At 54.9% G+C, this 23484-nt stretch overlaps 5 protein-coding genes across 5 annotated transcripts; 2 read left to right on the plus strand and 3 right to left on the minus strand.

The window, feature by feature from the left end:
- Window positions 1–244: 244 nt before the first annotated feature.
- On the minus strand, window positions 245–3771 carry CkaCkLH20_05546 (uncharacterized protein; the record flags this gene model as incomplete). The annotated part of the gene is made up of 2 exons (XM_038888264.1): window positions 245–791; window positions 845–3771. 2 exons carry the CDS (start codon window positions 3769–3771, stop codon window positions 245–247), a joined length of 3474 nt encoding a protein of 1157 aa, XP_038746161.1.
- Window positions 3772–7038: 3267 nt separating this feature from the next.
- CkaCkLH20_05547 (uncharacterized protein) lies at window positions 7039–8988 on the plus strand (the record flags this gene model as incomplete). Its single annotated transcript, XM_038888265.1, has 1 exon — window positions 7039–8988. One exon carries the CDS (start codon window positions 7039–7041, stop codon window positions 8986–8988), a length of 1950 nt encoding a protein of 649 aa, XP_038746162.1.
- An 817-nt stretch (window positions 8989–9805) lies between these two features.
- CkaCkLH20_05548 (uncharacterized protein) lies at window positions 9806–11717 on the minus strand (the record flags this gene model as incomplete). Its single annotated transcript, XM_038888266.1, has 3 exons — window positions 9806–10403; window positions 10474–11114; window positions 11193–11717. The coding sequence occupies 3 exons, from the start codon at window positions 11715–11717 to the stop codon at window positions 9806–9808; spliced, it is 1764 nt and encodes a 587-aa protein (XP_038746163.1).
- An 8788-nt stretch (window positions 11718–20505) lies between these two features.
- On the minus strand, window positions 20506–20868 carry CkaCkLH20_05549 (uncharacterized protein; the record flags this gene model as incomplete). The annotated part of the gene is made up of 1 exon (XM_038888267.1): window positions 20506–20868. The coding sequence occupies one exon, from the start codon at window positions 20866–20868 to the stop codon at window positions 20506–20508; it is 363 nt and encodes a 120-aa protein (XP_038746164.1).
- Window positions 20869–22415: 1547 nt separating this feature from the next.
- On the plus strand, window positions 22416–23216 carry CkaCkLH20_05550 (uncharacterized protein; the record flags this gene model as incomplete). The annotated part of the gene is made up of 1 exon (XM_038888268.1): window positions 22416–23216. The coding sequence occupies one exon, from the start codon at window positions 22416–22418 to the stop codon at window positions 23214–23216; it is 801 nt and encodes a 266-aa protein (XP_038746165.1).
- Between the last annotated feature and the right edge of the window lie 268 nt (window positions 23217–23484).

A 23484-nucleotide genomic window follows, 5' to 3' on the forward strand; every position in this document is an offset into this window, starting at 1 on the left:
GACAGAGACGCAGATGAAGCCCAATGATGAACAGATCCAAACATGTTTGTTGTGACTGGCGATGCTGCTGCGATCGCGTTTATTGTGATGTACAAGCCAATCCGGGAATCCTAAACACCAATGCCAACCTTCCGTGTCCGTATCCTTATCCATACCAACGCCGTCTATGGTAATCAAAAACAAATTCCATCGCAAAGCAACGGCCATTATTCGACCGATAAAAACAATAACCAACACCAGATGCTTATTTCCAGGCTCTGGCCAACGGGCTTCCAATCTTGGGAGCGAACTGCAAGCTCTTCCTACGCGCCGCCATCAAACGCTGCATCACCGTCTCATCCTTCTCTTTCCTGAGAATACCATCGCCCATCTCGGCGAAGTTGTTTTGCTTGGGAGGGCAAGTCTGCATCAGCAGAGCCGTGGTAGGAGAAGAGTCGTAGTCGGTGGCGCCAGGCGTCTCCGGGGTGACATTCGCAGCATAGCGAGCAAGAGCGTCGGGAGCGGGTGTGACAGGAACCGGGGACATCAGGGCATCCCAGTCAACATCGTCACTCTCGGTCGCTTCCGAGGAGCTGTGCTCCCAGACGGTGCTGTCGCGTCGGTTCATGGGCGTGTTGGGCGACGTCCTGGTATCGCGGGAGCCCTTCACGGGCGACGGAACGAGCACGCCATCTTGGTTCGACAGAGCCTTGGGCTCCATGCTCTTTCTACGGCGAGCACCTCCACGGGGAACCAGGGATGTGTCGATGTAGTACGGTGCCTCATCGAGCCACTCGTTCTCGCGCTCACAGCTGATTCTCGTTAGCAAATGAACATGTCAGAATAGTCAAGGGAAGAAACTTACTCAAGCACCCAGGACACGCCGACACACTGAACGACGCCGTTGGACTCCCTGACCTTCTCCATCGTGCGCTTGCCGCCGTCTTTGAACACAACGTGAGTGATGCCGATCTTAGAGGCATCGGGGTTCTCAATTGAGTTCGGGTTCCAGGCCCACGTCTTGACGCATCTGGCTCCCATTTGACCCAGAAGCTCGACGAAAATACCGCTGGCGTCCGCTCCCTCGGTGGTGTGTACATCAACGTAGACGACGGCGCCGGACAGAAGATTTCTGTTCACGTCCGGTCGGGGAGTACGAGCTGGTGTTCCGAGTGTCGACCAGACATCCGTCTTGGCGGGAGTGACAGGCGCAGACTCAGGCACATCTGCCTCCTCCTCAGGCTCAGGCTTGTTCTTGCCGGGCGAGTAGGAGATCACAGTAGCGCTCCTGTTAAGATTCTGAGTCGGGCGGCTGGCCGGAAGACGGGAGATGCTGGCAGCACGCTTCTTCTTGGGACGGGGAGTGGAGTCGTCGGCAGCCTTGAGAGGAATCTTGGAGACGGTGTGGAACTCGCGCGTCAACATGCGGTTGGGCGTGATCGGGGGAACAGAGCCAGATCCGTTCATCAGGGCGGGGTCGACGGGCATTTCGTTCTCGTCGCCGTACTCCTGGCTAGCCTCAGACAGGGTGTCTTCAAAGCTGTTGGAAGTGTTGACAATCTCGCCCAACTGCTCAGGCTCCATCAGAGACATCTCGTTTGCCTCAGCGGCAAGGGCCATGTCCTCATCAGTGACCATGACGTCGTCAAAGTCGACATCCTCAGCTGCCGCGGAGATCTCAGCCTCGATGGCGGCCTCTATCTCGTTTTGCGCCTCCATGTCAGCGCGGACAGTCATCTCATCCTCAAAGTAAGTGCTTCTGAGGGGGGAGTCGTAGGCGCGAGGAGTGCCAGCGACGGAAGCTGCGTCCTCAGGAACCTGGGCAGATGCAGTAGCAGGCGTCTTAGAACCCTTCGCAGGGCTTCCGGCAGACCAGGCGTTCAACTTCTGGGCCAAAGGAGTGAATCCCATGTTCGAGGCTCTCGGCTTGGCGATGCTCTGACGAGACTTCGCCGGAGACGGTGTGAGAGGAACGAACTTATGGGCCACAGAAACACGGGGGCTGTTGGCAAGCTCGTCGTCTGAGTCGGAATCCATGCTATGGTAAGGGTCCATATCCTTTTGGCGAAGACCGAAGATACCAGAGGGTGCGTTGATCTGGACTGACGGCTGGAAGTACGCCTCATCATCAACCATCATTGGCTCTCCCTCGAATTCGTCGTCGATGGCGGTCTCGGCAGCGATGACATCTTCCTCGGTGGGCTCGGAAGCCTCCTCACCCTGTTGAACAACGTCGATTTCGTCAGCGTTGTCAAGGTCCTCCTCAGAAGCCTCGGCAGCAGGCATGTCCTTCTTGAAGACAGGGTCGGCGTGTCTGGGGAGAACAGCTGAAAGTCGGCCAGGAAACTGCATTGGCTCTTCCAAGTGGATCGACTCATTGAGCATGGCCTCTGCGATCTCGTCGAGCTGCTCCTCTTCGTCGTCACTTTGGCCGGCTTCCTCCTCCATCAGCTTCTCTGAGGAGCGCTTCATGGGAGGCAGAGCAGTGGGCGTAGACAGAAGCAGAGGCTTTGTCGCAGGTGACTGCATCTCCTCCAATGACTCCTGCGGCTTGGCAAGGCTCTTGATGGGCGAAAGAGGTCGCTTGGCAGGCGATTGGAGAAGCGATGCCTTGAAGTTGGAGAGCTTCTTCTCTTCGCCTCCGGTCGACGACATGGCGAAAGCCTTGATGGCTGATTGGGGACGTTTGGCGGGAGAGTTCAGGAGAGAAGCCTTGAGTGGCGTGGGAGCAACGCCCTCGGCATTGGACTTCATGCTGGAAGATGGCTTCAACGAGATGCCCTCGATCCGCTTGGCAGGGGACTTCATCGACTCCTGATGATGGGGAGCAGGAAGTCTCTTGGCAGGCGAAGCCAACACGTTGGTGACCTCGTCTTCCCGGTTCTCCGGATCGGCATCCTCGTCGTCCTGATCCTGCTTGGAGTCGGCAGACTTCTCGACAGGCATCAAGTTGAGCTTCTTGGATGAACCAAGGACGCTGGCAGGAGGCTTGGTGGGGCTCTTCATCATGGGTCTCGGGGGCGTACTGTCGCCGGCCAGCTCGTCCTCGGAGCAGTCGCGAGACATGGGAATCTGCGTGACCTTCTTAGGGCTCAAGGGGGTCTTCTCCGTCTTCGTGGTGGTGGCAGCGCGGGCAGTTCGAGGGGCCTTGGGAACGGGAGGCTTTCGGACGGGTCTGGCTCTGAGGCCAGAGGCGGTTGTGGACTTTTCAGCCGTCTTCTTGCTTGCGTCAGGAGCGATGTTTTCCTTTTCGGGTTCTTGGAATGTTACCGTCTTCTTGACGGCGGGCTTGGTTGCTGTGACCGGTGCTGCGCGGGTGCGCGTCGTCTTCTTTACTGGCTCTGCCTCCTTGGCAGCTTCTTCCGCCTGGGTGGCCTTTCTGGGGCGGCCACGAGTTGCCTTCACGGGCTCCTCTTTAGGAGCTGTGGTCTCAGCAGTAGAGACCTTTCGTGTGACAGCTCGTGCACGAGTGGCTCTGCCGGGAGCCACACTTGATGTTGAGGGCTCACGGGCAGCGGGCTCCTCTGCTGTCTTCTTCGGGCGGCCTCGGGTGGCTCTTGTGGCACGCACGGCGGACTCTGACTGCTGTGCTTCTTCGTTGTGTTCTTCGTCTTCGTGGTCGTCCGATCGGGTCTTTCTCTTGGCCGAGGTTGAACGCGTCGGTGCGGTGGCCGTTGACTTGGCTTTCGCCGCAGCAGTCACGACCTTGGTGGTCCTCGTGCTTGTTGACGTCTCGCCCGTCTTTGCGGCTCTGGAGCGCGTAATGCGCTTGGGGGGTGATTGAGGCTCCATCTTGCCGAAAAAGTAGGAAAGTTTGGAAACAAAATGGTGCAGAAAGGTGTCGTTTGGCTGGTTGGTTAGTAGAAGGTGTTTGGAAAGCGTTTTGGTTGTTATTTACATGATGCTGTGATGATGGATCGAGAGGTCAAATCCAGGGAAGAGCGGGAGAGGGTTTTGTTGATATGGAGCTTCGCGTAATTGCCGTTGCCAGGTCAACGCTTTGACATGACCCACTCTCGGAACGCTGCAACCCTCGCGCCGTGAGTCGCGGTCAGGTGAGGCGAGCTGTGCCAGCTGGCAGAGAGAACCACCAGCCGGCCAGTTGATGTTTTGTGTTGTTGCCAAGGATCCCAGCAACGGTCAACAACTTCAACCGCCTCAAGCCACGCGAAGAAGGCATGGAAGCCTGGCAAACAACGTCATGCAACTCCTCTGTCATTGGATCGACCGCCGCATTAGTGTCACATCCACCGCGACAACAAACACCGTGTTGATCAACAAATCCGTTTGCGACTGATGGTCCTGATTACAGCAGTTCATCTCTCGACATGATGGTGGGAGTTGTTTCTTCAAAGACCTCTCCGGTCGTTTGCCATCCATTGAACGCAGGACGCCAGGTGTTAGATGGCTTTGGGCGTCACTCGACTCTGTTGACGAACATCTTCAACAACGTCTGTTCAAGGGTCTTCATCGACACCCTTGGCCAATTGCTGCGATGTGATGGCGCAATTGAAGCATCCGTGTCAACCGAGGACGAGAGCGAGTGGAAGCATACAGAACAATATCGTCAACAGCAGCAAGGGCACGAAGTTCGAAACCTGCTCTGATTACACTTTGGCATCGTCACAAGAAGTCGGCAGCCATCATACCTGCAACAGATCTTTCGACAGAGTTTCCATAGACTCTTCTCGGCCTCGCTGAAACGCACAAGCCGCTCCACGTGAATCTGCAGCAATCGCAACAGCACTGCTCACACGACTCTGCCGTGCCGTCCCCCGAAAATACTGCGCTCTGAGCACATCAAGCAAGGCGTCTCCCCGCACTCGTGCTACCTTACCTTAATTGAAAGGCGAGCTACTACCCCTACCGACAAGGCACATCCTAGACGCAGGCACCACTGCCTGTGACCTATTACCAACAGCGAATGTCAGCGATCCGTGGCGGCCACCCTCTGACGGCATCGGCCCTAATGGATGGTAAACCTCCGATGGTAGTTGGCTCGGGATCGACCCGTTATTGGGGCCTCGGGAGGCTCATGCAGGCGACAAGGCGCGGCGAGGGTGTTGATGGCACCAGATGCTCTCAGCACACCTGCACCTGCGCGCCTAATTTCTGATTGGAAAGGAAGCACGAGTGCTGCGTGCTTTACATACAGTACGCGGATGACTTGCTCCTTGTTCTCAAGACGGTCATTTTTCTCGACTAGGTTGTGGCTGCTTATGAGTAGAACGATCTGGGGTAATCAGCCCAACCATTGCTGCACACCGTCAGCTTCAGAAAACCCAGCTCCGCCAGCTCCCTCGCCGATCGATTGCCAGGCACAGTTCTTGGCTATGTCGTGTCGACGTGTGTCTCGTCTTATCTACATGAATTTTCACCAACTACTACAGTCTATGGGCACCTATCACTGCGACGCTGGACAGTTAGAGGGCACGAATACGGGTACGCGCCGAGGTAGAAACCTGTGAGCCAGCACGGTCGGGCGTACATCATACCAGTCTGGATCAGAGCAGCAATGAATGACCTGAAGGCGGGAATAACCCGACACATCTTTTGCGAAAGCGTCGTATGGCAACGAACGCACACGACTGCGTAGGCACGAGCACATAGACATGCCGACCAGCAATTGGAATGCCACGCCCAAACGTTCCGTCTCATAAAACGCCGCACCCGAGACCGTGGAACCCGTCGCCACAGCACAACACTCGCTCGTTCCATGGCGTCCATGTTCCGGGCGCTTGACCTCATCGCAGTTTCGGGGTCGTCGGTTCTAAATTCTCACACTGTTTTCTCCTTGCATCATACGCACAACTCACCCACCACTTCCTCGGTGTCTTTTCAGATCGATTCCAATTCTTCTCGGGGGTTTTCGCTTCGTCTCAACTCTCCTTCGTGCCGTCTAATCCGCGTATTGCCACTATTCGAGGTCCACGTTGACTTCTTCTTACCGCCCTAAGGCAAAGGGGATGCGCCGGCCTTTTCTGCTGGTCGTCTCGCCGTATCGAAAACGAAATTACCGCCCTCACACTATCAACAGCCAAGCCGGGCGATCCGGACATTTTCATTCGTTCACAAAGCCACAAATCCGCGTACTCATCTCACTCATCCTTCAGCTGCCGAGAACGCCCAGCACTGCCCGTACGAGCCTTCATCTCCAAGTGCCCCCATAACCATTCGCCTGTTCGCACATGAAACCTCACCGTCCTTCAGGGTGAGATCGCTACCCAGAACAAACTCCGCTGCCGACAAGACCGTAAGCTGCAAGTTTCCGCAGTTACATCCTCGAGGTCTTGGGTCTGTCTTTCACTCTCGCTTGAGAGAAAAAGAAAGACGACCCTGATGATCCATCTGCCACTACGGATACTAAGCTGCCTATTTTAAAACAACTCCTTCACGCTCGCAGCTGGCCGCCTGGCAAAGTCATTTGAGCTCATAACTCATCCTAGTTCTCACCTCGGGGGATTGACAACTCACCGCACCCACTCACCAACCCACTCACTCACTCATCCGCCAACCATCTCACACAGTCGAACCCCGTCGACGAATCTCGCATCGTTCACCCGTCAGCGCCAACAAGCTTAGACCAGCATAAGGCTTCTTGCTCTTTTTCGTCTTCTCGTTCAAAAGAGCAAATCCGACGGCTCCCTCGCACCCCGAACAAGGAGACACCACGCTCACTTCGTCCCATCAGCCCAAATTTCGACGTCATACCGGCCGACGCCAATCGAAAAGCTTCTCTAGCGCATCGGGTCCGTGGAAGGATCCGAAGTCTCGACATCCCCGTCGAAGCCGCAAAGCACTGCCGCTGCACCATACGCTCGGGGACGACCATCGCTCACTTCTATTATTACTACCGAGCATCTCCAGCTCTTTTTTTTTTTCTCCAGGCCCCTGTCATTGCTCGATCCTGCATCCTTCTGCCTGGCGGCTCTGTTGACTTTATTTCATCCACGTTTCCGCCTGAGCTCACATTCACATACTCCCGACTGTCAAAATACCCTTTGACCCCTTTCACTCTCGCCAACCAGGCACAGATCATAAAATAAACATCTCGACAAAATGTTGCTCTCATCCGTCTTGGCTCTCACAGCCACCCTCGCCGCCGCTCCGGCGTCGGCCCTCGACCCGGCGAAGCCGATGGCGGCCGGCCTGGTCATGAACGCCCTGGACCCCCGAGTCCTCCCCAACTCCCCTTCGGGCGGCTACGCCCCGGCCATCGTCGACTGCCCGGCCTCCCGTCCCACGATCCGGTCCGCCGCCTCGCTCTCGCCAAACGAGACCTCATGGCTGCCTCTCCGCCGCAACGCCACCATCCAACCCATGCGCGAGCTCCTCACCCGCCTGAACATCCCCAACTTCGACGCCGGAGCCTACATCGACCGCGTCCGCTCCTCCCCCTCTCAGCTCCCTAACATCGGCCTCGCCGTCTCCGGAGGCGGCTACCGCGCCCTCATGAACGGCGCCGGCTTCCTCGCGGCCGCGGACTCCCGCACCCCCAACTCCACGTCAGCCGGCGGCATCGGCGGCCTCCTCCAGTCCGCGACCTACCTCGCCGGCCTCTCCGGCGGCGGCTGGCTCGTCGGCTCCCTCTACTCGAACAACTTCTCCACCGTCGTCGACCTCCAGCGCGGCTCCAAGGGCTCCTCCGTCTGGAAGTTCGACCGCTCCATCTTCCAGGGCCCCAAGGACTCGGGCATCTCCATCATCAACACCGCCGAGTACTGGAACGACGTCGCCAAGCAGGTCGACACCAAAGACAAGGGCTTCGAGGTCTCCATCACCGACTACTGGGGCCGCGCCCTCTCCTACCAGCTCATCAACGCCACCGACGGCGGCCCCAGCTACACCTTCTCCTCCATCGCCGACAGCTCCGACTTCCAGGCCGGCGCCCAGCCCCTCCCCATCCTCGTCGCCGACGGCCGCGCCCCCGGCGAGCGCATCATCTCCCTCAACGCCACCGTCTACGAGTTCAACCCCTTCGAGCTCGGCACCTGGGACCCCACCGCCTTCGGCTTCGCCCCGCTCCCCTACCTCGCCTCCAACTTCTCCGCCGGCGCCGTCCCCGCCAACGGCTCCTGCGTCCGCGGCTTCGACCAGGCCGGCTTCGTCATGGGCACCTCCTCCTCCCTCTTCAACCAGTTCATGCTCCAGAACCTCACCTCCACCGGCCTGCCCGGCTTCATCCAGGACGCCCTCACCTCCATCCTCAACGCCCTCGACCGCGACAACAACGACATCGCCCAGTACGTCCCCAACCCCTTCTTCGGCTGGAACCCGTCCACCAACGTCAACGCCGGGGACCGCCAGCTCTCCCTCGTCGACGGCGGCGAGGACCTCCAGAACATCCCCCTCCACCCCCTCATCCAGCCCTCCCGCGCCCTCGACGTCGTCTTCGCCGTCGACTCCTCCGCCGACACGAACTTCAACTGGCCCAACGGCACCGCCCTCCGCGCCACCTACGACCGCGTCGCCGAGCCCATCGCCAACGGCACCCTCTTCCCCCCGGTCCCGGACGCCAACACCTTCATCAACCTCGGCCTCAACAAGCGCCCCACCTTCTTCGGCTGCGACGTCTCCAACTTCACCCTCCGGACCTCCCAGCGCGTCCCGCCCCTGATCGTCTACCTCCCCAACGCCCCCTACGTCGCCCACTCCAACGTCTCCACCTTCGACCCGGACTACGAGACCGCCCAGCGCGACGCCATCATCCAGAACGGCTACGACTCGGCCACCCAGGGCAACGCCACCCTCGACGCCCAGTGGCCCGCCTGCGTCGCCTGCGCCATCCTCTCCCGCGGCATGGCCCGCAACCGCGAGACCGTCCCCGCCGCCTGCGGCACCTGCTTCCAGAAGTACTGCTGGAACGGCACCCTCGACACCCGCCAGGCCGACTACGAGCCGACCTTCATCATCGGCAACATCGAGGCCAACAGCCCGGCCGCGAAGCCGAGCGGCAGCTTCTGGGCCGGTCTCGTCAGCGCGGCGGCCGCCATGATCTTGGCCATCTAAAGGAACCACAGCAAGAGTTTGTGCGCGGAAAGGAGTTTTCGTTTTCTTCTTTGATACCATGGAACATTTTTCGCATCATGTCACTCCCTTGGATGGAGTACGGGTCTACCATAGGACACTGTAACGGCCGTCATTAGCATTGCATCACGAACCACATTCATGACACACTCGAGACAGAGACAGACAGAGAGAAGGAAAAAGAATAGGAAGCAGCACCCAGGAAAAAGAGAGGTGCGAATCTTTTCAAAGCGAGTCTTTGGTTGGGGGGGAATATTCAAATAATGCAAAGTTTTCTTTCATAAACAGGAAAATCCTCGCAAGCCCGTACTGAAGCTTGCGGACATTGCCCACATGAAGCCACCTGATATGCTCCCCTTGAACCAACCCCCGTTCCCGGTTCCACTCCTCGCTTGTATGAGACAGAGAACACCTCAAATCAAGAAGACGACAAACGCTGTAAGTGTATATCGTGACTGTCGTTTGGTTTTCCGTCTCATGTCGTCCGCCATGATGAGAGTGGGGTGATGTCATGTCGTGAAATAGTCATTAACGCATGAAAGCGGTCTTACTAAGACCAGAGGTTGCGAGGTAGAGATGGGTTGGAAAGACAAACGTCTTATTGGTCGAGGTCTTTGAAGGTTTGCTTCCTCTTCATCGTCGAGTTCGTCGTTTTCGTCCTCTTCATCGTTGAGGTCGTCATTGTCGTCCTCTTCGTCATCGTCGAGGTCGTCGTGGTTGGAAGCGAAGTGCCACGTGATGGTAGTAGCCGTCGCGAAACGTATGAGGCGCCACGTCAAGATAATGACCGCCGCGGGTCCTATCTTGACGGCCTGTAAGGACCCTCAACCCTCACATCTTTGATTCCATCGGGCATCATCCTCAGCCACTCGGTCCAACTGTCCACATCAATAGGTTCATCGCCTATCCGCATGGACAGGATAAGCTGCTGACCCTCCGTGCCACCAAAAGGCAAGCTCGTTCGCGAAGCCCCTATGTTGAGCGGCGCCAGAAGGATCGAAGGCAGGTTGGCGTTTCCGGATATCTGCATATGCAGCGGCGAGGGAAAACTCGTGATGGTTTCCTTTTCAGGGTTTTTGTCCTGGACAAGAGAAGGGTAGTTGGATAACAGCTTTGAATGAAGCTCTGCTGCAGAAAAAGCGCTGATGTAGCGTTGGGAGGCGCGGGTTCTGAGATGGTCGGTAAGGACCCTGGTGAATGTGCAGCGGTCCAGTGCGTCGAAGTGCTCCTCGGATACTGCTGCAGCTATCAACTCCAAAACACCTTGCTGGCGGTGCATTTTCGAAGACGGAAAGAAGGCAGCGTCCATGATGATGAGAGTGTCCGAGCAGGCCTCCTCCAACACCTGCTGGATGCCGCTCCACCGGATGGTCTCGGCTTTGTCCTTGTCCTTGGAGCTAATAAGCGTTGGCAAATGCGCAGAAAACAACGAGGGCAGTGCAGAAATCGACGGGGGTTAGTACATACCTGGCGAGAACCATCTCCCGGTTGCCATCCAGATAGGAGTGGCCGTTGTAGTAGACAATCTTCAGGACGTCTCGCTGGTCTCGGTCCTCAACAAAGTCGGTGATCTTTCTAGAAAGCCATCTCCAGGGACTCTTGCAAGCTTCTGAAGAGGACGGAATAGTGGTGATCGAAAACGTATATCGGTAGAACTGGTCAAAGACTTCTCCCAGTTCCTTGACCGAATTTCCAACACTGAGATCCGGGTCATCCTGCCAGTACAGCAACAATGCTTGCGCGCTAGCGTAGCGGCTGCGACTGGGGTTTGAGAGGATCCTAGAAACGTTGTTCTGCAAGTCGGACTTCAAGCCCTCGAGGCCCGGAAGCGTGGGCAGCTTGTCCAAGCGCGGGCCTGAAGGCAATGGGGTGCGGATGCGAGATTCGCTCAAGCGGTGCTGGCCTGGCGGTGTAGGCGAATCGATTTCCATCATGTCGCCGGGGTCTTGAGAATACATGGGTTTCACATTGTTGTTCATGACAGGAGCCGGGCTAAGCGGCCGTTGAGCAGACAAGGACGGGGCAATGTCCTGGATAGAAGGGCTGTGAGATCTGTGGTATTTCCGGACAGCGTCCTCCCAGGTCATGTTGTGATGGCTGGGATGACACTTGATGAGAAGGAGTATTCTGTCAGCAGGGAAGAGCAACTCATGGTACACAAGATGGGAAGGAGGGGTTCAACGTACAGCAACGCGTCGGCGGCGACAGTCGATACAGGCGCCGAGTTTTCTGATGAGTGCGGCTTTCTCTCTCTGTTGCTGTGACAAAGGACCGGTTCGCCTCCTGCTCGCGCGGACCCGGTTAGAGACGTCGGAGCCATCCTTGACATGGAATATGGATGTTAAGTTAGGAGAGGTGTCGGCACTGTACGATGTGTTGCTTGTATCCGCGGACATATTGGTGACAGCGGAGGCCGTTGTGGCCTGAGTAGAGATGGACGAGTTGGTGTCCTTCCTCAATGGAGGCGACGCAGACTGGCCGGGGGTGGGAGGAGGTTGCTGCGTTTGCTGCTGCGGAGTGGTCTGCTGTTGAAGCTGCTGCTGCTGCTGATGGAGTTGTTGTTGTTGGTCCAACTCTGGCGGCGGCGGCTGCTGCTGCTGCTGTTGGTGGTGATGCTGCGGCGACGGGGAAGAGGGTTGAGGTTGAGACTGAGGTTGAGGCAGCTGATGCGCCGGAGTCTGTTGCGATTGAGGTTGGTCATGTTGCGACATGGAAGGCGAGGCGGTTTGAGGTCTGTTTCCAGACTCATCACTGCCGTTCTTCGGAGGCGCTTCGACCAGACTCGGAGCCGGATGCATGTTTGCCAAATATAATCTTTGTCCCTTTGTCACAGCAGCAACTACCGTCGACCCATCCTCGGTGTGCGCGTGGTGTACGAAGGTGTAGGTGTGTGGCGAAAAGAAAAAAAGAAATAAGAAGAAAAGGTGGCGGCAAGAGAGAAGCTCCAAAACCCGCCCCAGGTGACAGTGTCTCCTCTATTGCCCGTTTCCTCTCGCGGCTTTTCTTTGTGTGAATCGATGTCGGGCAGATTGTGTGATGGGCCCCACCGAGATTCACCGACGCGAGGTCGCGAGCAGAAGAAAAAGTGAGGGGTAAAAGAAACGGGTCCTCGGAGGCGGGGAGCAGAGCACCTCAGAGAATGCGCCGAGGTGACAAAAGGGTCAATTGAGGGCCAGAAACCAAGGGGAGCACACCGCAATGATGGGGGAACCTAAAGATGAACCAGATGGAAGTTTGGTTTCGGTGGACGGCCGTCTCAATTTGCAGTGCCAGATATGCAAAGATGGGAGGAGGAGGAGGGCCGAGGCCGAAGACGACGAATAAAAAATTAAGGTCGGTCGGTCAGGATTTAAGGGTATGTTTTACTGCTTGCTGCTGCTGTTGCTGTTGTTTCTGCGGCAAGGTAGGTAGACGTAGGTGTACCCGTAGGTGTGTGTACCTTGGGTATGGATGTCTCTGAAGGACGTGCACCGAGTACCGGAGAGGGAAAGAGCGGAAAAAAGCACAGGCCAACTCCAATTCACGGTGAGGTAAGGTATCCGTACGAGGCAAGTACCTTACTTCCTTCCTAGCGCAGGACGAGGAAAAGGCAGGTGCGAGAGATGACGGGATGCCAGACAAATACCTTGGGAGGTACTTCGGGTCAGGTACCGATCACGGTCAGCCCAGGCCGGGACGGAGGGACGGGGACGAGGATGAAGGTCGGGAACGCGGGATTGGGTGTGGTCACAGCACCTCCCCTCGCTCCTCTTGGGTCTTGGGTTGGGAAGAAGTGACAGGGTCGATGGATGTCGCGTCGGTAAAGGTGAACCTCTCGTGGTGGATGTTGGATGAGAGAGAGACACCAGACCCAGACTTGCGAGAGTAAGGTGAAGCAGGGGTCCTGGTTGTTGTATCCTGGATTCTGGGTTCTGGGTTCTGGGTTCTGGGTTCCTGACTGAGATGCTGAGTTGCGTCCAGTAATCGTGGCTTGATGGAGCGAGTCTTGGGACAGATCCGTTGATGTCGGATTCAGCTGCTTTCCGTGGCCTTCTATGCTGCGAAGGAAGGTGTCGGTAGCAGTTGCGGAGGTGGTATTGTTGCTCTGCTGAGTTTTTGCTGCGATGCTATGCGATGCGATGCTTGTTTGTTTTTGTTGACGTGTTTGCTGAGACTAAAAGCCAGACAGATTCCCCGCAGAGTCCAGAGGCCTCGTGCGTTGCATTTGCGGATATCACTTGAACTCGTCTTGCTAGCATTCCATGTATTAGTGTTTTTTTTCGTCTTTTCTTCTTCACGTAAGGTTTTGTCCTCACCTTGAATACGGGTCGGCTTCCCTGTCCAAACTTCCAACAAGCACGACGCAATATAAGCCGTGATAGTGAATGGCTTACTGATGCCGACAAGTGGGCGGTTGAGATTCACGACGGGAAAAGAAAGTTGACTGAACAGCATATCAAGTACGATGGGAACTTTGGGTACGAATACCTCGCAGAACATGTCAGGTCGCACGACCAAGATCGCAGCCCGAGGAACAGCCCAGCCCGGCCGAGCCCAAAGCAATGCAATGCACTGCTTTTTAAGCCAGCCAATCCATTCCCAAGGTACCTTATATTTGGAGAGATGGTCTTGGTCGCACTTGCCGTTGACATTTGGACTGAAGACAACATAGAAAATGGTTGGTCTGAGAATGGAAGCCGCACCCGCTCCGTACCGCGCCGAACCCGCACTTGCACTTGCACCTGCACTTGTAGTTGTAATTAGTTGAAGGATTTACTTGCACCTCAACCTATTTTCGACGCAGGTATGTACCTCCCGCACCTCTCAACTCCTGCCTCTTCATACCTAGCAAAAAAAAAGATCACCGCTTGTCAGGCCTAGCGGAGCGCTTGACCCGGCACCGTTTAATATTTTTCTTTAACCCTTGGAGGGGAAGGAGGGGAAAACAAGTGCCTTGGGCAGGAGGAAGGGTCCAGGGTGGCCACCGTCCACACCTTCCCCCCATTCACAAATCCACACGCACGCGCCAATTCTGCGAAAAGGTGGGAAGGTGCCCTGGTGCCCTGGGCTGGGAGTGGGATGACCACGGGCTGCTGGCCGCACCGAGCGGGGGCCCCTACCAGGTAGGTAAGGTACCTCTCCGGGTCAAGGTAGAAAGTACTCCACGCCGCAAAAACGGCAGGGAAGTGACTTCTTCTCGCGGTGAGTCCCGGGTTGGCAGGTGAGAATTCTCACATTTTGAAAATAGCATGAGACCACGAGCGGTACCTCTTCCCGGTAAACCGCCGCTATCCCTCCGACGAGTCCTTTTTTTTTCTCTAATTTTTTCACCTCTAGGTCTTTTCTGTTTCCTCTCGTCTTGTCTCGTCCAGTCTCGTCTCCCCGCGATCCACTTCAGATCTTAACGAGATGCTTGAATCGAGCAAATTTTATGGGGATACCTACCGTCAACTGGTTCGCTCGGTTGAACTTGGTACACTGCAACGGTAGCCCCCAAGCTTCAAGGCCTTGCTATTACTACTCAAGAGCTGCATGCCATCGGAACAAGCAGGCTTCGCTTCCAGGAGTCGACTGACAGAGACAAGCAGTATCGATGAGGACATAATCTGGCTAGCGAGAGCGACAAGCCTGGACATTTTCGTATGCGAGATGCGCCTGATATTCGAATGACAAGTTGTTTCGGGCACTCTCGCAGACGGACGAGAAGCCAGTCAGACGGCTCCAAGCCGTCAGTCACACGAATCACCTCAACCTCACGGACGCGACCCGGCCGGTGATCGTCAACCACAACTCGCTCACCGACCAGAGATGGTGTGTGCGTCTGATCTCGGTGTCTCGGCTCGAGGAACAAGCAGGCATGGTCCCGTCCCTTGGCATGTGCGGTTTTGCCCGCCGGAACGGAAGCCTTGGGTGAGGACTGATGTGATCCGTTCAAGCCATCGTTCGGATCCTCAACTTCTTGGGCAAGCCAACATCGGTCCATCTCATGCCTCTTGCATACAGAGTACAGAAGCAGAAAAGCGCAGCCTCGAGATAATGGTGGCTGACTGCTGCTAGCTACTTGCTGTCGACTGTCTGTCTGCCCGACCAAAAAGACGAAACATCAGGGAGGCAGAGCAGCTTTACCATTTTCCCTTCCGGGCCGGCAGGGCAGTTGACGACGAACTGGGACTGGAGTGGTGAGGGAAAGACGACAAGCGCCTCTGACGATGCAAAAAGCCCCTTGTCAGTTCCGTGTCAAGGTCAACGGTCAATGGCAAGAACACCTCTTGTCATGCGCACCACGTGGACCCTCTCCGGTCCCTGTCCTCGTCTGCTCTGCTCCAATTAACTCTGTCTCGCTCATCAGATTTGTCTCTGCGCCGTGCTGCGCTGCAACTGCACTTGACTGCACCATTCCTCCTCATCTCAGGTCTCGTCCCGCCTGCCCGCTCCCTGTTCCTCCGCCCACCGAAGAGCAACTTCGGGTATTAGCTGAGTCGCTCACCTTCGGGCCCCTGGAGCCCAGGACCCAACTTCAACTCGACTCTTGGAAACAATCGGAAACCTTCAACTCAACCACCCCACACCACGGCGGGGCCAATCGTCTGGTTTGACTTCTAATTATCCGCATCTTAGTCGGACATCAACAGCCCAACATCAGCAGAGACGACATTCAACCACTGCCAAAGTCGAACTACGGCTCTAGTCATTGGCCATGCTAACTCAATGTTTATCCCAAAGTCTAACAAACACCATCTTACTGTTAGGCCTCAATGCGGCGTCCACACCTTGACATCTCCGAACTCACCACTCGCCTCTCACCTCTCTCACCTCAATCCATCCACACATCCGCTCCATTGTGCTTCGACTTCGAGCCGGCCACAACCATCTTCCCTGCCGCCCCGCGAAGCAAACACCAAAGCCTGCGAACATCCATCCGTCCATCCATCTTCTTCTTCCTCCCGTCCTCCAGCCAATGGCAACTTTGCCTCACCGGGACATACCGCCAGCCTCACCGCAACTCTCCATCCGATAGGTCTCCGCTCAACCCCCCACACTAGCACTTGAATGTTTTCTTTCTTTCGGCCTGGTTCACGAATCATCCCTCACCTCTCAATCCCGCTGCGTCTGCCCTTTCCCTCGAACGAGATGAAGGCCCGTCACGTTTTGCCGCATGCATGGGGAGGCGACTAGACGACATGCTAGGACATGCTGTTCAGATGCCCATGCGATGCAACGGTCTAAACATGCCATGCCATGTCCTGGGCTACTCTGGCCTGCCAGGGTCACGGATGAAATCCCTATCGTTCATCCCGTCGCACATCTCGATTCCCGAAACAGCACCGGCTTGACACCGGTAACATGGCGGTTCTGTCCCGATGACCAGCCACCCGTCAGGTCATACCGTGGCTATGCCTCATACTGTACGGATACTCTGTATTGCTACGCCGGTAGCAACGTCGCAACTCCAGAGTCCGGTCGACCCATTGCCAAAGGACCGACATTAACACTACCTTACCCCGGTCGCGAGTCCCCACACCCTCGGAATGTCTGAATTCGTCCTTCCACGCTCTCCCGCCGAGTCGGCCGGCCTGACACCGTCGCTGTGTGTCTATCATTAGCGGCATATGCACGACACACAGACGTGCGCTCGCTGGTGGGATTCGCGCTTGAGATAGCCGTCGCGCCGTCTGTTTCTGTCTCCCTGCATGGCATGTGCAGGACAACAACGGTCGACGACGACAACCGAACCTCTCACTGCCACAGATGCGATGCTCAACCGCTGCGTTCAACTCGACCAGCCAGCTCGCCCTGCCAGAAAACCGCGTCGAAAAACCCACAGCAAACCCCCAACATGTTATTGGTGTCTGACTAACCACCCGTCCATCCAACGTTTGGTTGCCGTCCATCCTTCCACGACTTGAAGAAAAGAGGGTGGCGGGTAGAGACAGCGGATGGAACATCTCTCCTTGTCGGGACCCGGTGAGCCAGAGATTCCCCACCCTTCCGGGCTCATCACTTGTCTCGGTCTGCATTCCTCCGGCCACTGACGATGCGGCCAGCGACGGGGCGACGAACTTCACTGGCTGCGCATCCCCATCGCCGAATATTGGGGAGGAAGACGGAAAGGTCTCAAAACCCGCGCGCGGTGAAGGAGCAGTAGGATGGGAGGTGTGTGATGGGGGCTCCACCACCAGCTTGTGGATTGGCCAGCCTCCGATATCGCCCTTTTCCGCTTCTGGACTGGTTCGGGAACCACCCGCCGACCGAAGCCGCTTCAGCGAGGTGTGACCGGGACAGCGAGCGATGGTGATGGTGGGGGACGGCACCGCGGGCGCGAACGGCCTCTCCTTCGGTCGGCACCCGGCGCCTAGACGACCTGACGAGCCAGCCCTTCAGCCTCAGTCACCTGAGCACACTTTGACTCTGACATTCCCGTCCCGTTGGTGGGACAGGCCTCGGCAATTGGTTGAAGTTGCGGGATCCAGATGGCACTGGCTGTCTCTGTGATCGGTGTAGACCGTCGTACAGAAGCTGGATCGATGGGTCGGTGAGGGATGTTAGGTTTGAGGCTCAAACTCACCTGACCTGTTACCTAAAAGCCCCCGACGAGTAGTTCATGTTGGCTTTGCCTTGTACCACCGACGGTGCAGCGCCATGCGTAGTCACAAGGTAGGTCTTCGGTTACTTGTGAAAGCGTCCATCTTTCCGAAGCCGCAACGCATATTGCCTGTGACGGAAGCTAGGGCACTTCCGATGATATGCACACCCTCGACTCGAATACTCACGGTTGATGTATTCTGGATGGCGGGATCAATGCCGTGAATGACTGTACAGTCATAGTGAAAAGTACTATTTGTGCATTTGGCCATCGAATGACAGCCAAGTCTCCGGTTCCCAGATCCAACATTCACAAGAAATATTAAAAGCTCGTGTCACAATACGATTTGTTCTTACATACCGAAGAAGCGTGACTCTATTCAATTCACTACACAACCGTCATATAAATTACCAGCACTCTGCCACGTAGATTCTCAGGACCGGCCAGCAATGCGAATCGCGTCTTGACATTCCTGTTCACAACCCAACAAATCCTTAAATATTAAACCATTTGAAGGCTTTTGTTAGTCGTCACGGAGGTCCTACACAACTCTAACCTCACAGTTATCACCGGTGTCCTTTATAGTCGTTCCCCTTTCCGCGTGTATTCTTTCTGAATAAGCCGCTTGGGCCGGGGCGAGTTATGGTTCCCATTGGAAGAGGTATGTAGCACGACCTGGGCGGTGGGCTTGAACAGAATCTCATCGGGGAGCGCGTCTGACGGATCATACCATCACATTCTATCTTCGGAGAAGAGATCGCCACTGGCCGCGTTACTCGACTTAACGTCGTTACGGGTGGTTTATATAGTTTTCGGGGGAGGGATGACGAGATCCGTGTTGGGGCTTTGCAGTATCGAGAACGGACACACGCACATCCCACGGATGAGACATGCCGCTGGTGAGTCTCGTTCAAACGTAATTCTTCAGCGGCTTCTGCTGTCCTCGACGTCCCATAAAACCAATTGAAATCCTGGAAGATGCCGAGGGCTTCTCGCCACAGTGAATTGATTCGGATCTGTTGATTATGTGGTTGGCAAAGCCCGGACCAACCTGGCGTTGGAACAGTGTACCTTGCAAGCACTCATGAAGTGAGTGCCAAATCTCACGAGATATCTACCTCGGTGCTTGGGTCTGTTGTCGGCCGTGTATTCCTAGGAGAATACATCACCGACGAAAGTCTGGTGAAGGCGTGATTCAGCCTATCCTTCCCCTTTTCCGCGGTACATGCAGCCACTAAGTCCCGAATGCGGTGATTGCATCGCTGCTGAGGACATGGCGGGCGCCTTATGCCGCCTCATCTGCGCAGGACTTGCTGTCGTCAAGAAGCTTCATCGTTAGACATTACAAGGAATATTTGTATCCGTCTTAGTGATTGGGATATGCATGTTTACTCGCGCAAAGATGACTACTCCGTGGTTAAAGCGCAGCATTGGGCTCGTTTGTGTAGTATGTACTGAGTAGGAATTGTTGGAGTCGAGGGTATTTATGTGACTCCGTCTGGATTGGTACGAACTTGCCGCAAATCAGAAGCGATCATGCGCGATACCAGCTAGTGTAACGCATGGTCTATGCTTGCTGCCAGTTGGATTGATACCATTTCCTGGTGTCGACGAAACGTGCGTGTGTGGGAGAGTTACCATGTGTTGGCTTATTACATATGGAATACACTACTGAAGGTGATGGGCTACAGAGAGAAAGAGCAAGAGGTGCTTTTTATAATTGTTCGTAAAGCAAGTCCGGTGTGTAGTATGTCTATGTAGGGGATTACTCACACGAGGTTGTCGGCTTGTCGCTCTCGAAATCAGTGACGCGACGTGCTACAGCTGTTATTTGTTGAATAGATCCTCTTAGAAGGTGGAATATATATATCCGGAAGAAGAAACAACGCATGAAAACATGGCATTATTCGCTTACAAGATTGGATAAATGAATGAGCTTTGTGGTGGGTTTCAAAGCCACCATACGAAAAAAGCATTTCGTTCTTGTGTTGTGATGCTATTGATCCTCATCACGCACCTAATCTCATCTAGTTCTGACAATGGAGGGCCATGAAGAGACTAATAGAACCCTGAAATTGCTGTGAAAGTGATGTCTATATCCAGCGTCGTCTTCATCTCGTGGTTATTCAGCAAGGAACACTCATTATATGGGCTTTCAGAAGCTACGGAACAATTTCTGTCTACCCAATGCTTTTCTTTAATCTTTATACTCCGAGATCATGCTGACTTGGTAGAGAAGAGCACATTGTTGGTCTGGCATCACACGCATGCAGTGCTTCATTAGTATCCAATCCTCATACTACAGTCGCTGACTATTTGAGTAACTATTATGTTGAGACACTACTTAAGCAAAAGTTCTGGTTTACTAATGTTGCGTCTCGTCTCAGGAGCACGATGAATCTAAGCCTCCTGATCCGTGAACTAAGAGTGAGACTGCACTTTTAGAGACTTAATGCAGAGCATATTATCAAATTGCGTTGTTGCATTGGGATCTGCTCTATGAAACCTACCTTCCTTGGGTTATTTATTCTGGAATACTCCCGAGAAGAGGACGGACGGCGAGGATGACGATTTGACGTTCTTATATCACGGCAACGACGGCCCTCAACGGACCTGGGCTCCCCTTCCAACTCTCCCGGAAGGGAACAGAGGACCCATATTTGACACCATTGAGCAGATCGGATTTCGACACGTGGGCAACCAGAATGCCCGATATGCAAGAGAGAGTCTTCAAGGTTAGGTTTTATACACAACGGTAACTTCATGGGAAGCGAGACTATCGCACTCTTCCTCTGAAGTACACGAGTAAGATGTTGATTGATTCCAAGCAGGCAGGCTCATAACTTTTGAGGTACACGGTCTGCATTCTCATCTCCGTGAGACTCTGTCCATCACCATTGCCGGCCTTGGTTGCCCACGTGAGTAATCGATTCTTCTCACTTGTTGAACTTCTCGTACCGCAGAGTAATCTGAGCAAGAAGATTTAGATGACCGGCATTGTCCCTTTGCACGGTGATCTTGACGTCCTCCCACCTGAAAAATTGGAAACGGCCATTGGCTTCGTCGTAGCCTTGAGAAATCGTCACATCGCCACCTCGTGAAGCTGTCTCTGACATTGTGAGCACGAGTGCGGCTATGGCGATCTTGCGTGTTGCTGCTAGCTTTGATCTCTCCGTACCCTCGAGAAAGACGAAGTCGAGGTAGCGACGCATGACAACGTTGAGAATTGCAACGGTGACTGGCTGCTGACCGACCACCTCGTCGTCGTCAGTGAGGTGGCCGGATCGGCGGAGAGACAAAATGGTTGCACTTGCTTGAAACTAGCGAAGTTGTAAACTGCCCATCGCGTCGTATTAATAATGATATTCTTGGCGTTGGTGATCTTTGGTCGTCAACTCTGGCTCTGTTGCCGTCTCTGGCTCTGCTGTCGTCTCTGGCTCCTCTGTCGTCCCTCGTCCTCCGCGTCTTATTCAACTTGAATACTCAAAGAAGTGAGTATTATGTAATACTGACCGCTGAGTTCAATTAAAATAAGAGTTATTAGTTTGAGGCGTGGGAGATATTGGAATTCGCCTCAGCATAGCGAAACCTTGAGGTTCATGAATTCCACTCATCTGCCCGCCAGGAACCTGAAGTCGGTACTTGGAGGATGCTATTGACATTTCCGTAGTTTCATTCGAGAATGGCCCAGTCTAGCCTTCCAAAAACAACCTTCTTCTCTTCCGATATCTGGTTTTAATCAACCGTATCCAATAACCACTGAAAATTCAGGCAGAATTCGGCCAGGCAGGGCCGAGCTAGTTTCGTAGTAACGCGAACCCTCCGCCCGGGCATTGAGAACGGCACCCGTCCGATGAAAACGGCGCCTGTGCCGAAGATGTACTTGGACGTTCGGCAATCATGCGGCAGTCTGGTCTTACGGTTAAGGTTTGCGCATCCACTCAGCATCAGTTTACGAAGGAACACATAATTAGACTCTGTAGGCATTAGCGGTCAGTGAATTCATGCGAATCTCCATAGACTGCCCCTTGTATTGTGAAGTCCAGTGAGTACTGTAAGTTGTCCAACTATCTGAACAGTCGTGATGGTTGCGTGAGCACTGAGTGACAGTGTTTTCCGAAGGTGTGCGGTTGACTTTCTCGCCCCTCTCGTTGCTCGAGTTGCACGATTTACGGCTGGTGTCATGCGTCCCTGGCTTCTTTAAATCATCTGAATGAGTGCAATCTTTAATGACCGTTTTCCATGCATGGAGCCAAGATTCGGCCTCGGATGCGCTTTGAGATAGTGCACGGCAAATCGCGTCAAAACGGCGCGCTATGTAGTTGCATGCAAAGCTTGCTTCGAAGACAACGATTGAGTCAGAAATTGACGAGGCCCACCGTATGTCGAACTTATGGAAGTTCTTTTGCCTATTCCTAGATTTGAAGATGAAGCCCAGGTGAAAATTCGGACAATATTTTGAACCATTCGGATAGTACTAGCAAGGGGAGTGGCTTGCTGTGTGACTTACTCATGCTTTGGTTGCTATTATAGGCTCGAATTCGATAAGAGGCGCAGCTCGAGTAAGACCGGCTACTCTGTGTTCTCACACATAATCAATTCGTTGCGGGTGTAGCGTCATTTGGACCGTCTGATCTTTTCACTGCCCCATGAATTGGTCTTTCCCACGGCCATGCGCCACGCTCAGGGAATCCTACGTGACCTATTCACGGTTGCTGACTCCAGTTAGTTTATATGGGCATGAACCCGACCATCGACGGCCGCAATGCATATTTTTTTCTCACACCGAACAACTTCATCGACTTCCTCATCACTTGATTGTGGAACGAAACAATAGCTGGTCAAAATGGATGGTTCCAAAGGGAAGGCCGTGGCGACCAGCGCCCCTCCTCCGTATTCTCAGAGCAACAATGACGTTCCGCGATACCAAGCGTCGAGCACTCCCCTCACAATCGATGCCAAGACGCTGGGCATGACAGCCAAGTTTCCGCCCTTATTCAAATGTCACTATTCGAGGGAGGAAGAATTCTATTACCTCGGACCGGTGTCCAGGGAAGAAAGATACTTCGCCTTCTCCGCCAGCGCCAAGATGTACGCCAGCATGCAACCCCTCCACCTCCACAACGGCCCGACGGAGAGAGATCCGATCATAGCCAGGGTGACGCAGAAGAACGTGCGATCCAACGATTTCGCAGCGATTGTCACCCTTCACGACCTGGCGAACCCCCTAGCCGCCGGCGAAGACATCTCGTTCGACAGGCCGGAAGGCTCGAGGGCGAACGTGCTCCGCTTCCGGATGAGAGTCGGCCCAAAGAACCTGGAAGAGGAGTTTCAGTGGCGGAGATCGTCGGGGAATGAAGTCAAGGAGATTGCGCGGCACTCGATCGGGTTGAAGCTGGTGAGGGTGACCGGGCCGAGGATCGGGGCCGGTGGCAGCAGGAGGTCGCGTGCCCCCGGCTTCGCGAGCGACGGATTGGAGGTCGTAGCCGTCATGGCGCCGAGGACGAACTTGGGGATCGCGAATGATTTGCAGTTTTCGTTTTTGGGGACGGGGTTGGACGGGGCCCTGGGAGCGAGGTGGGAGACTGTGGCTGTTATTACTGGGTTCTGGCTGTTCGGGATTTCGCGTCGACGAGACAAGGACTGAGACTCAATGTATTAATACCTTGTTTGAGAAGTGATATCAATGTTGACTTAATGATAATCAGTGGTTTCTCTTCAGATGCGGATTGCTCCGTCTTGTTATGGATCTCCGGCCAATTCACAGCTCCACTTCGGCCCGGGTACGGATGCTAACTCCGGCGTAAATCATCCGAGCACCCATACCCATGCACTGCGGAGTTCCCGCTGGATGATCTGATTGCTTGATCGGATAGGCAGCAGTCAGTTTCCAATTGGTACGTAATGTAGGAATG

The sequence above is a fragment of the Colletotrichum karsti genome (genome assembly GCF_011947395.1).
Source record: "Colletotrichum karsti strain CkLH20 chromosome Unknown Scaffold16, whole genome shotgun sequence".
Classification (NCBI taxonomy): Eukaryota; Fungi; Ascomycota; class Sordariomycetes; order Glomerellales; family Glomerellaceae; genus Colletotrichum; species Colletotrichum karsti.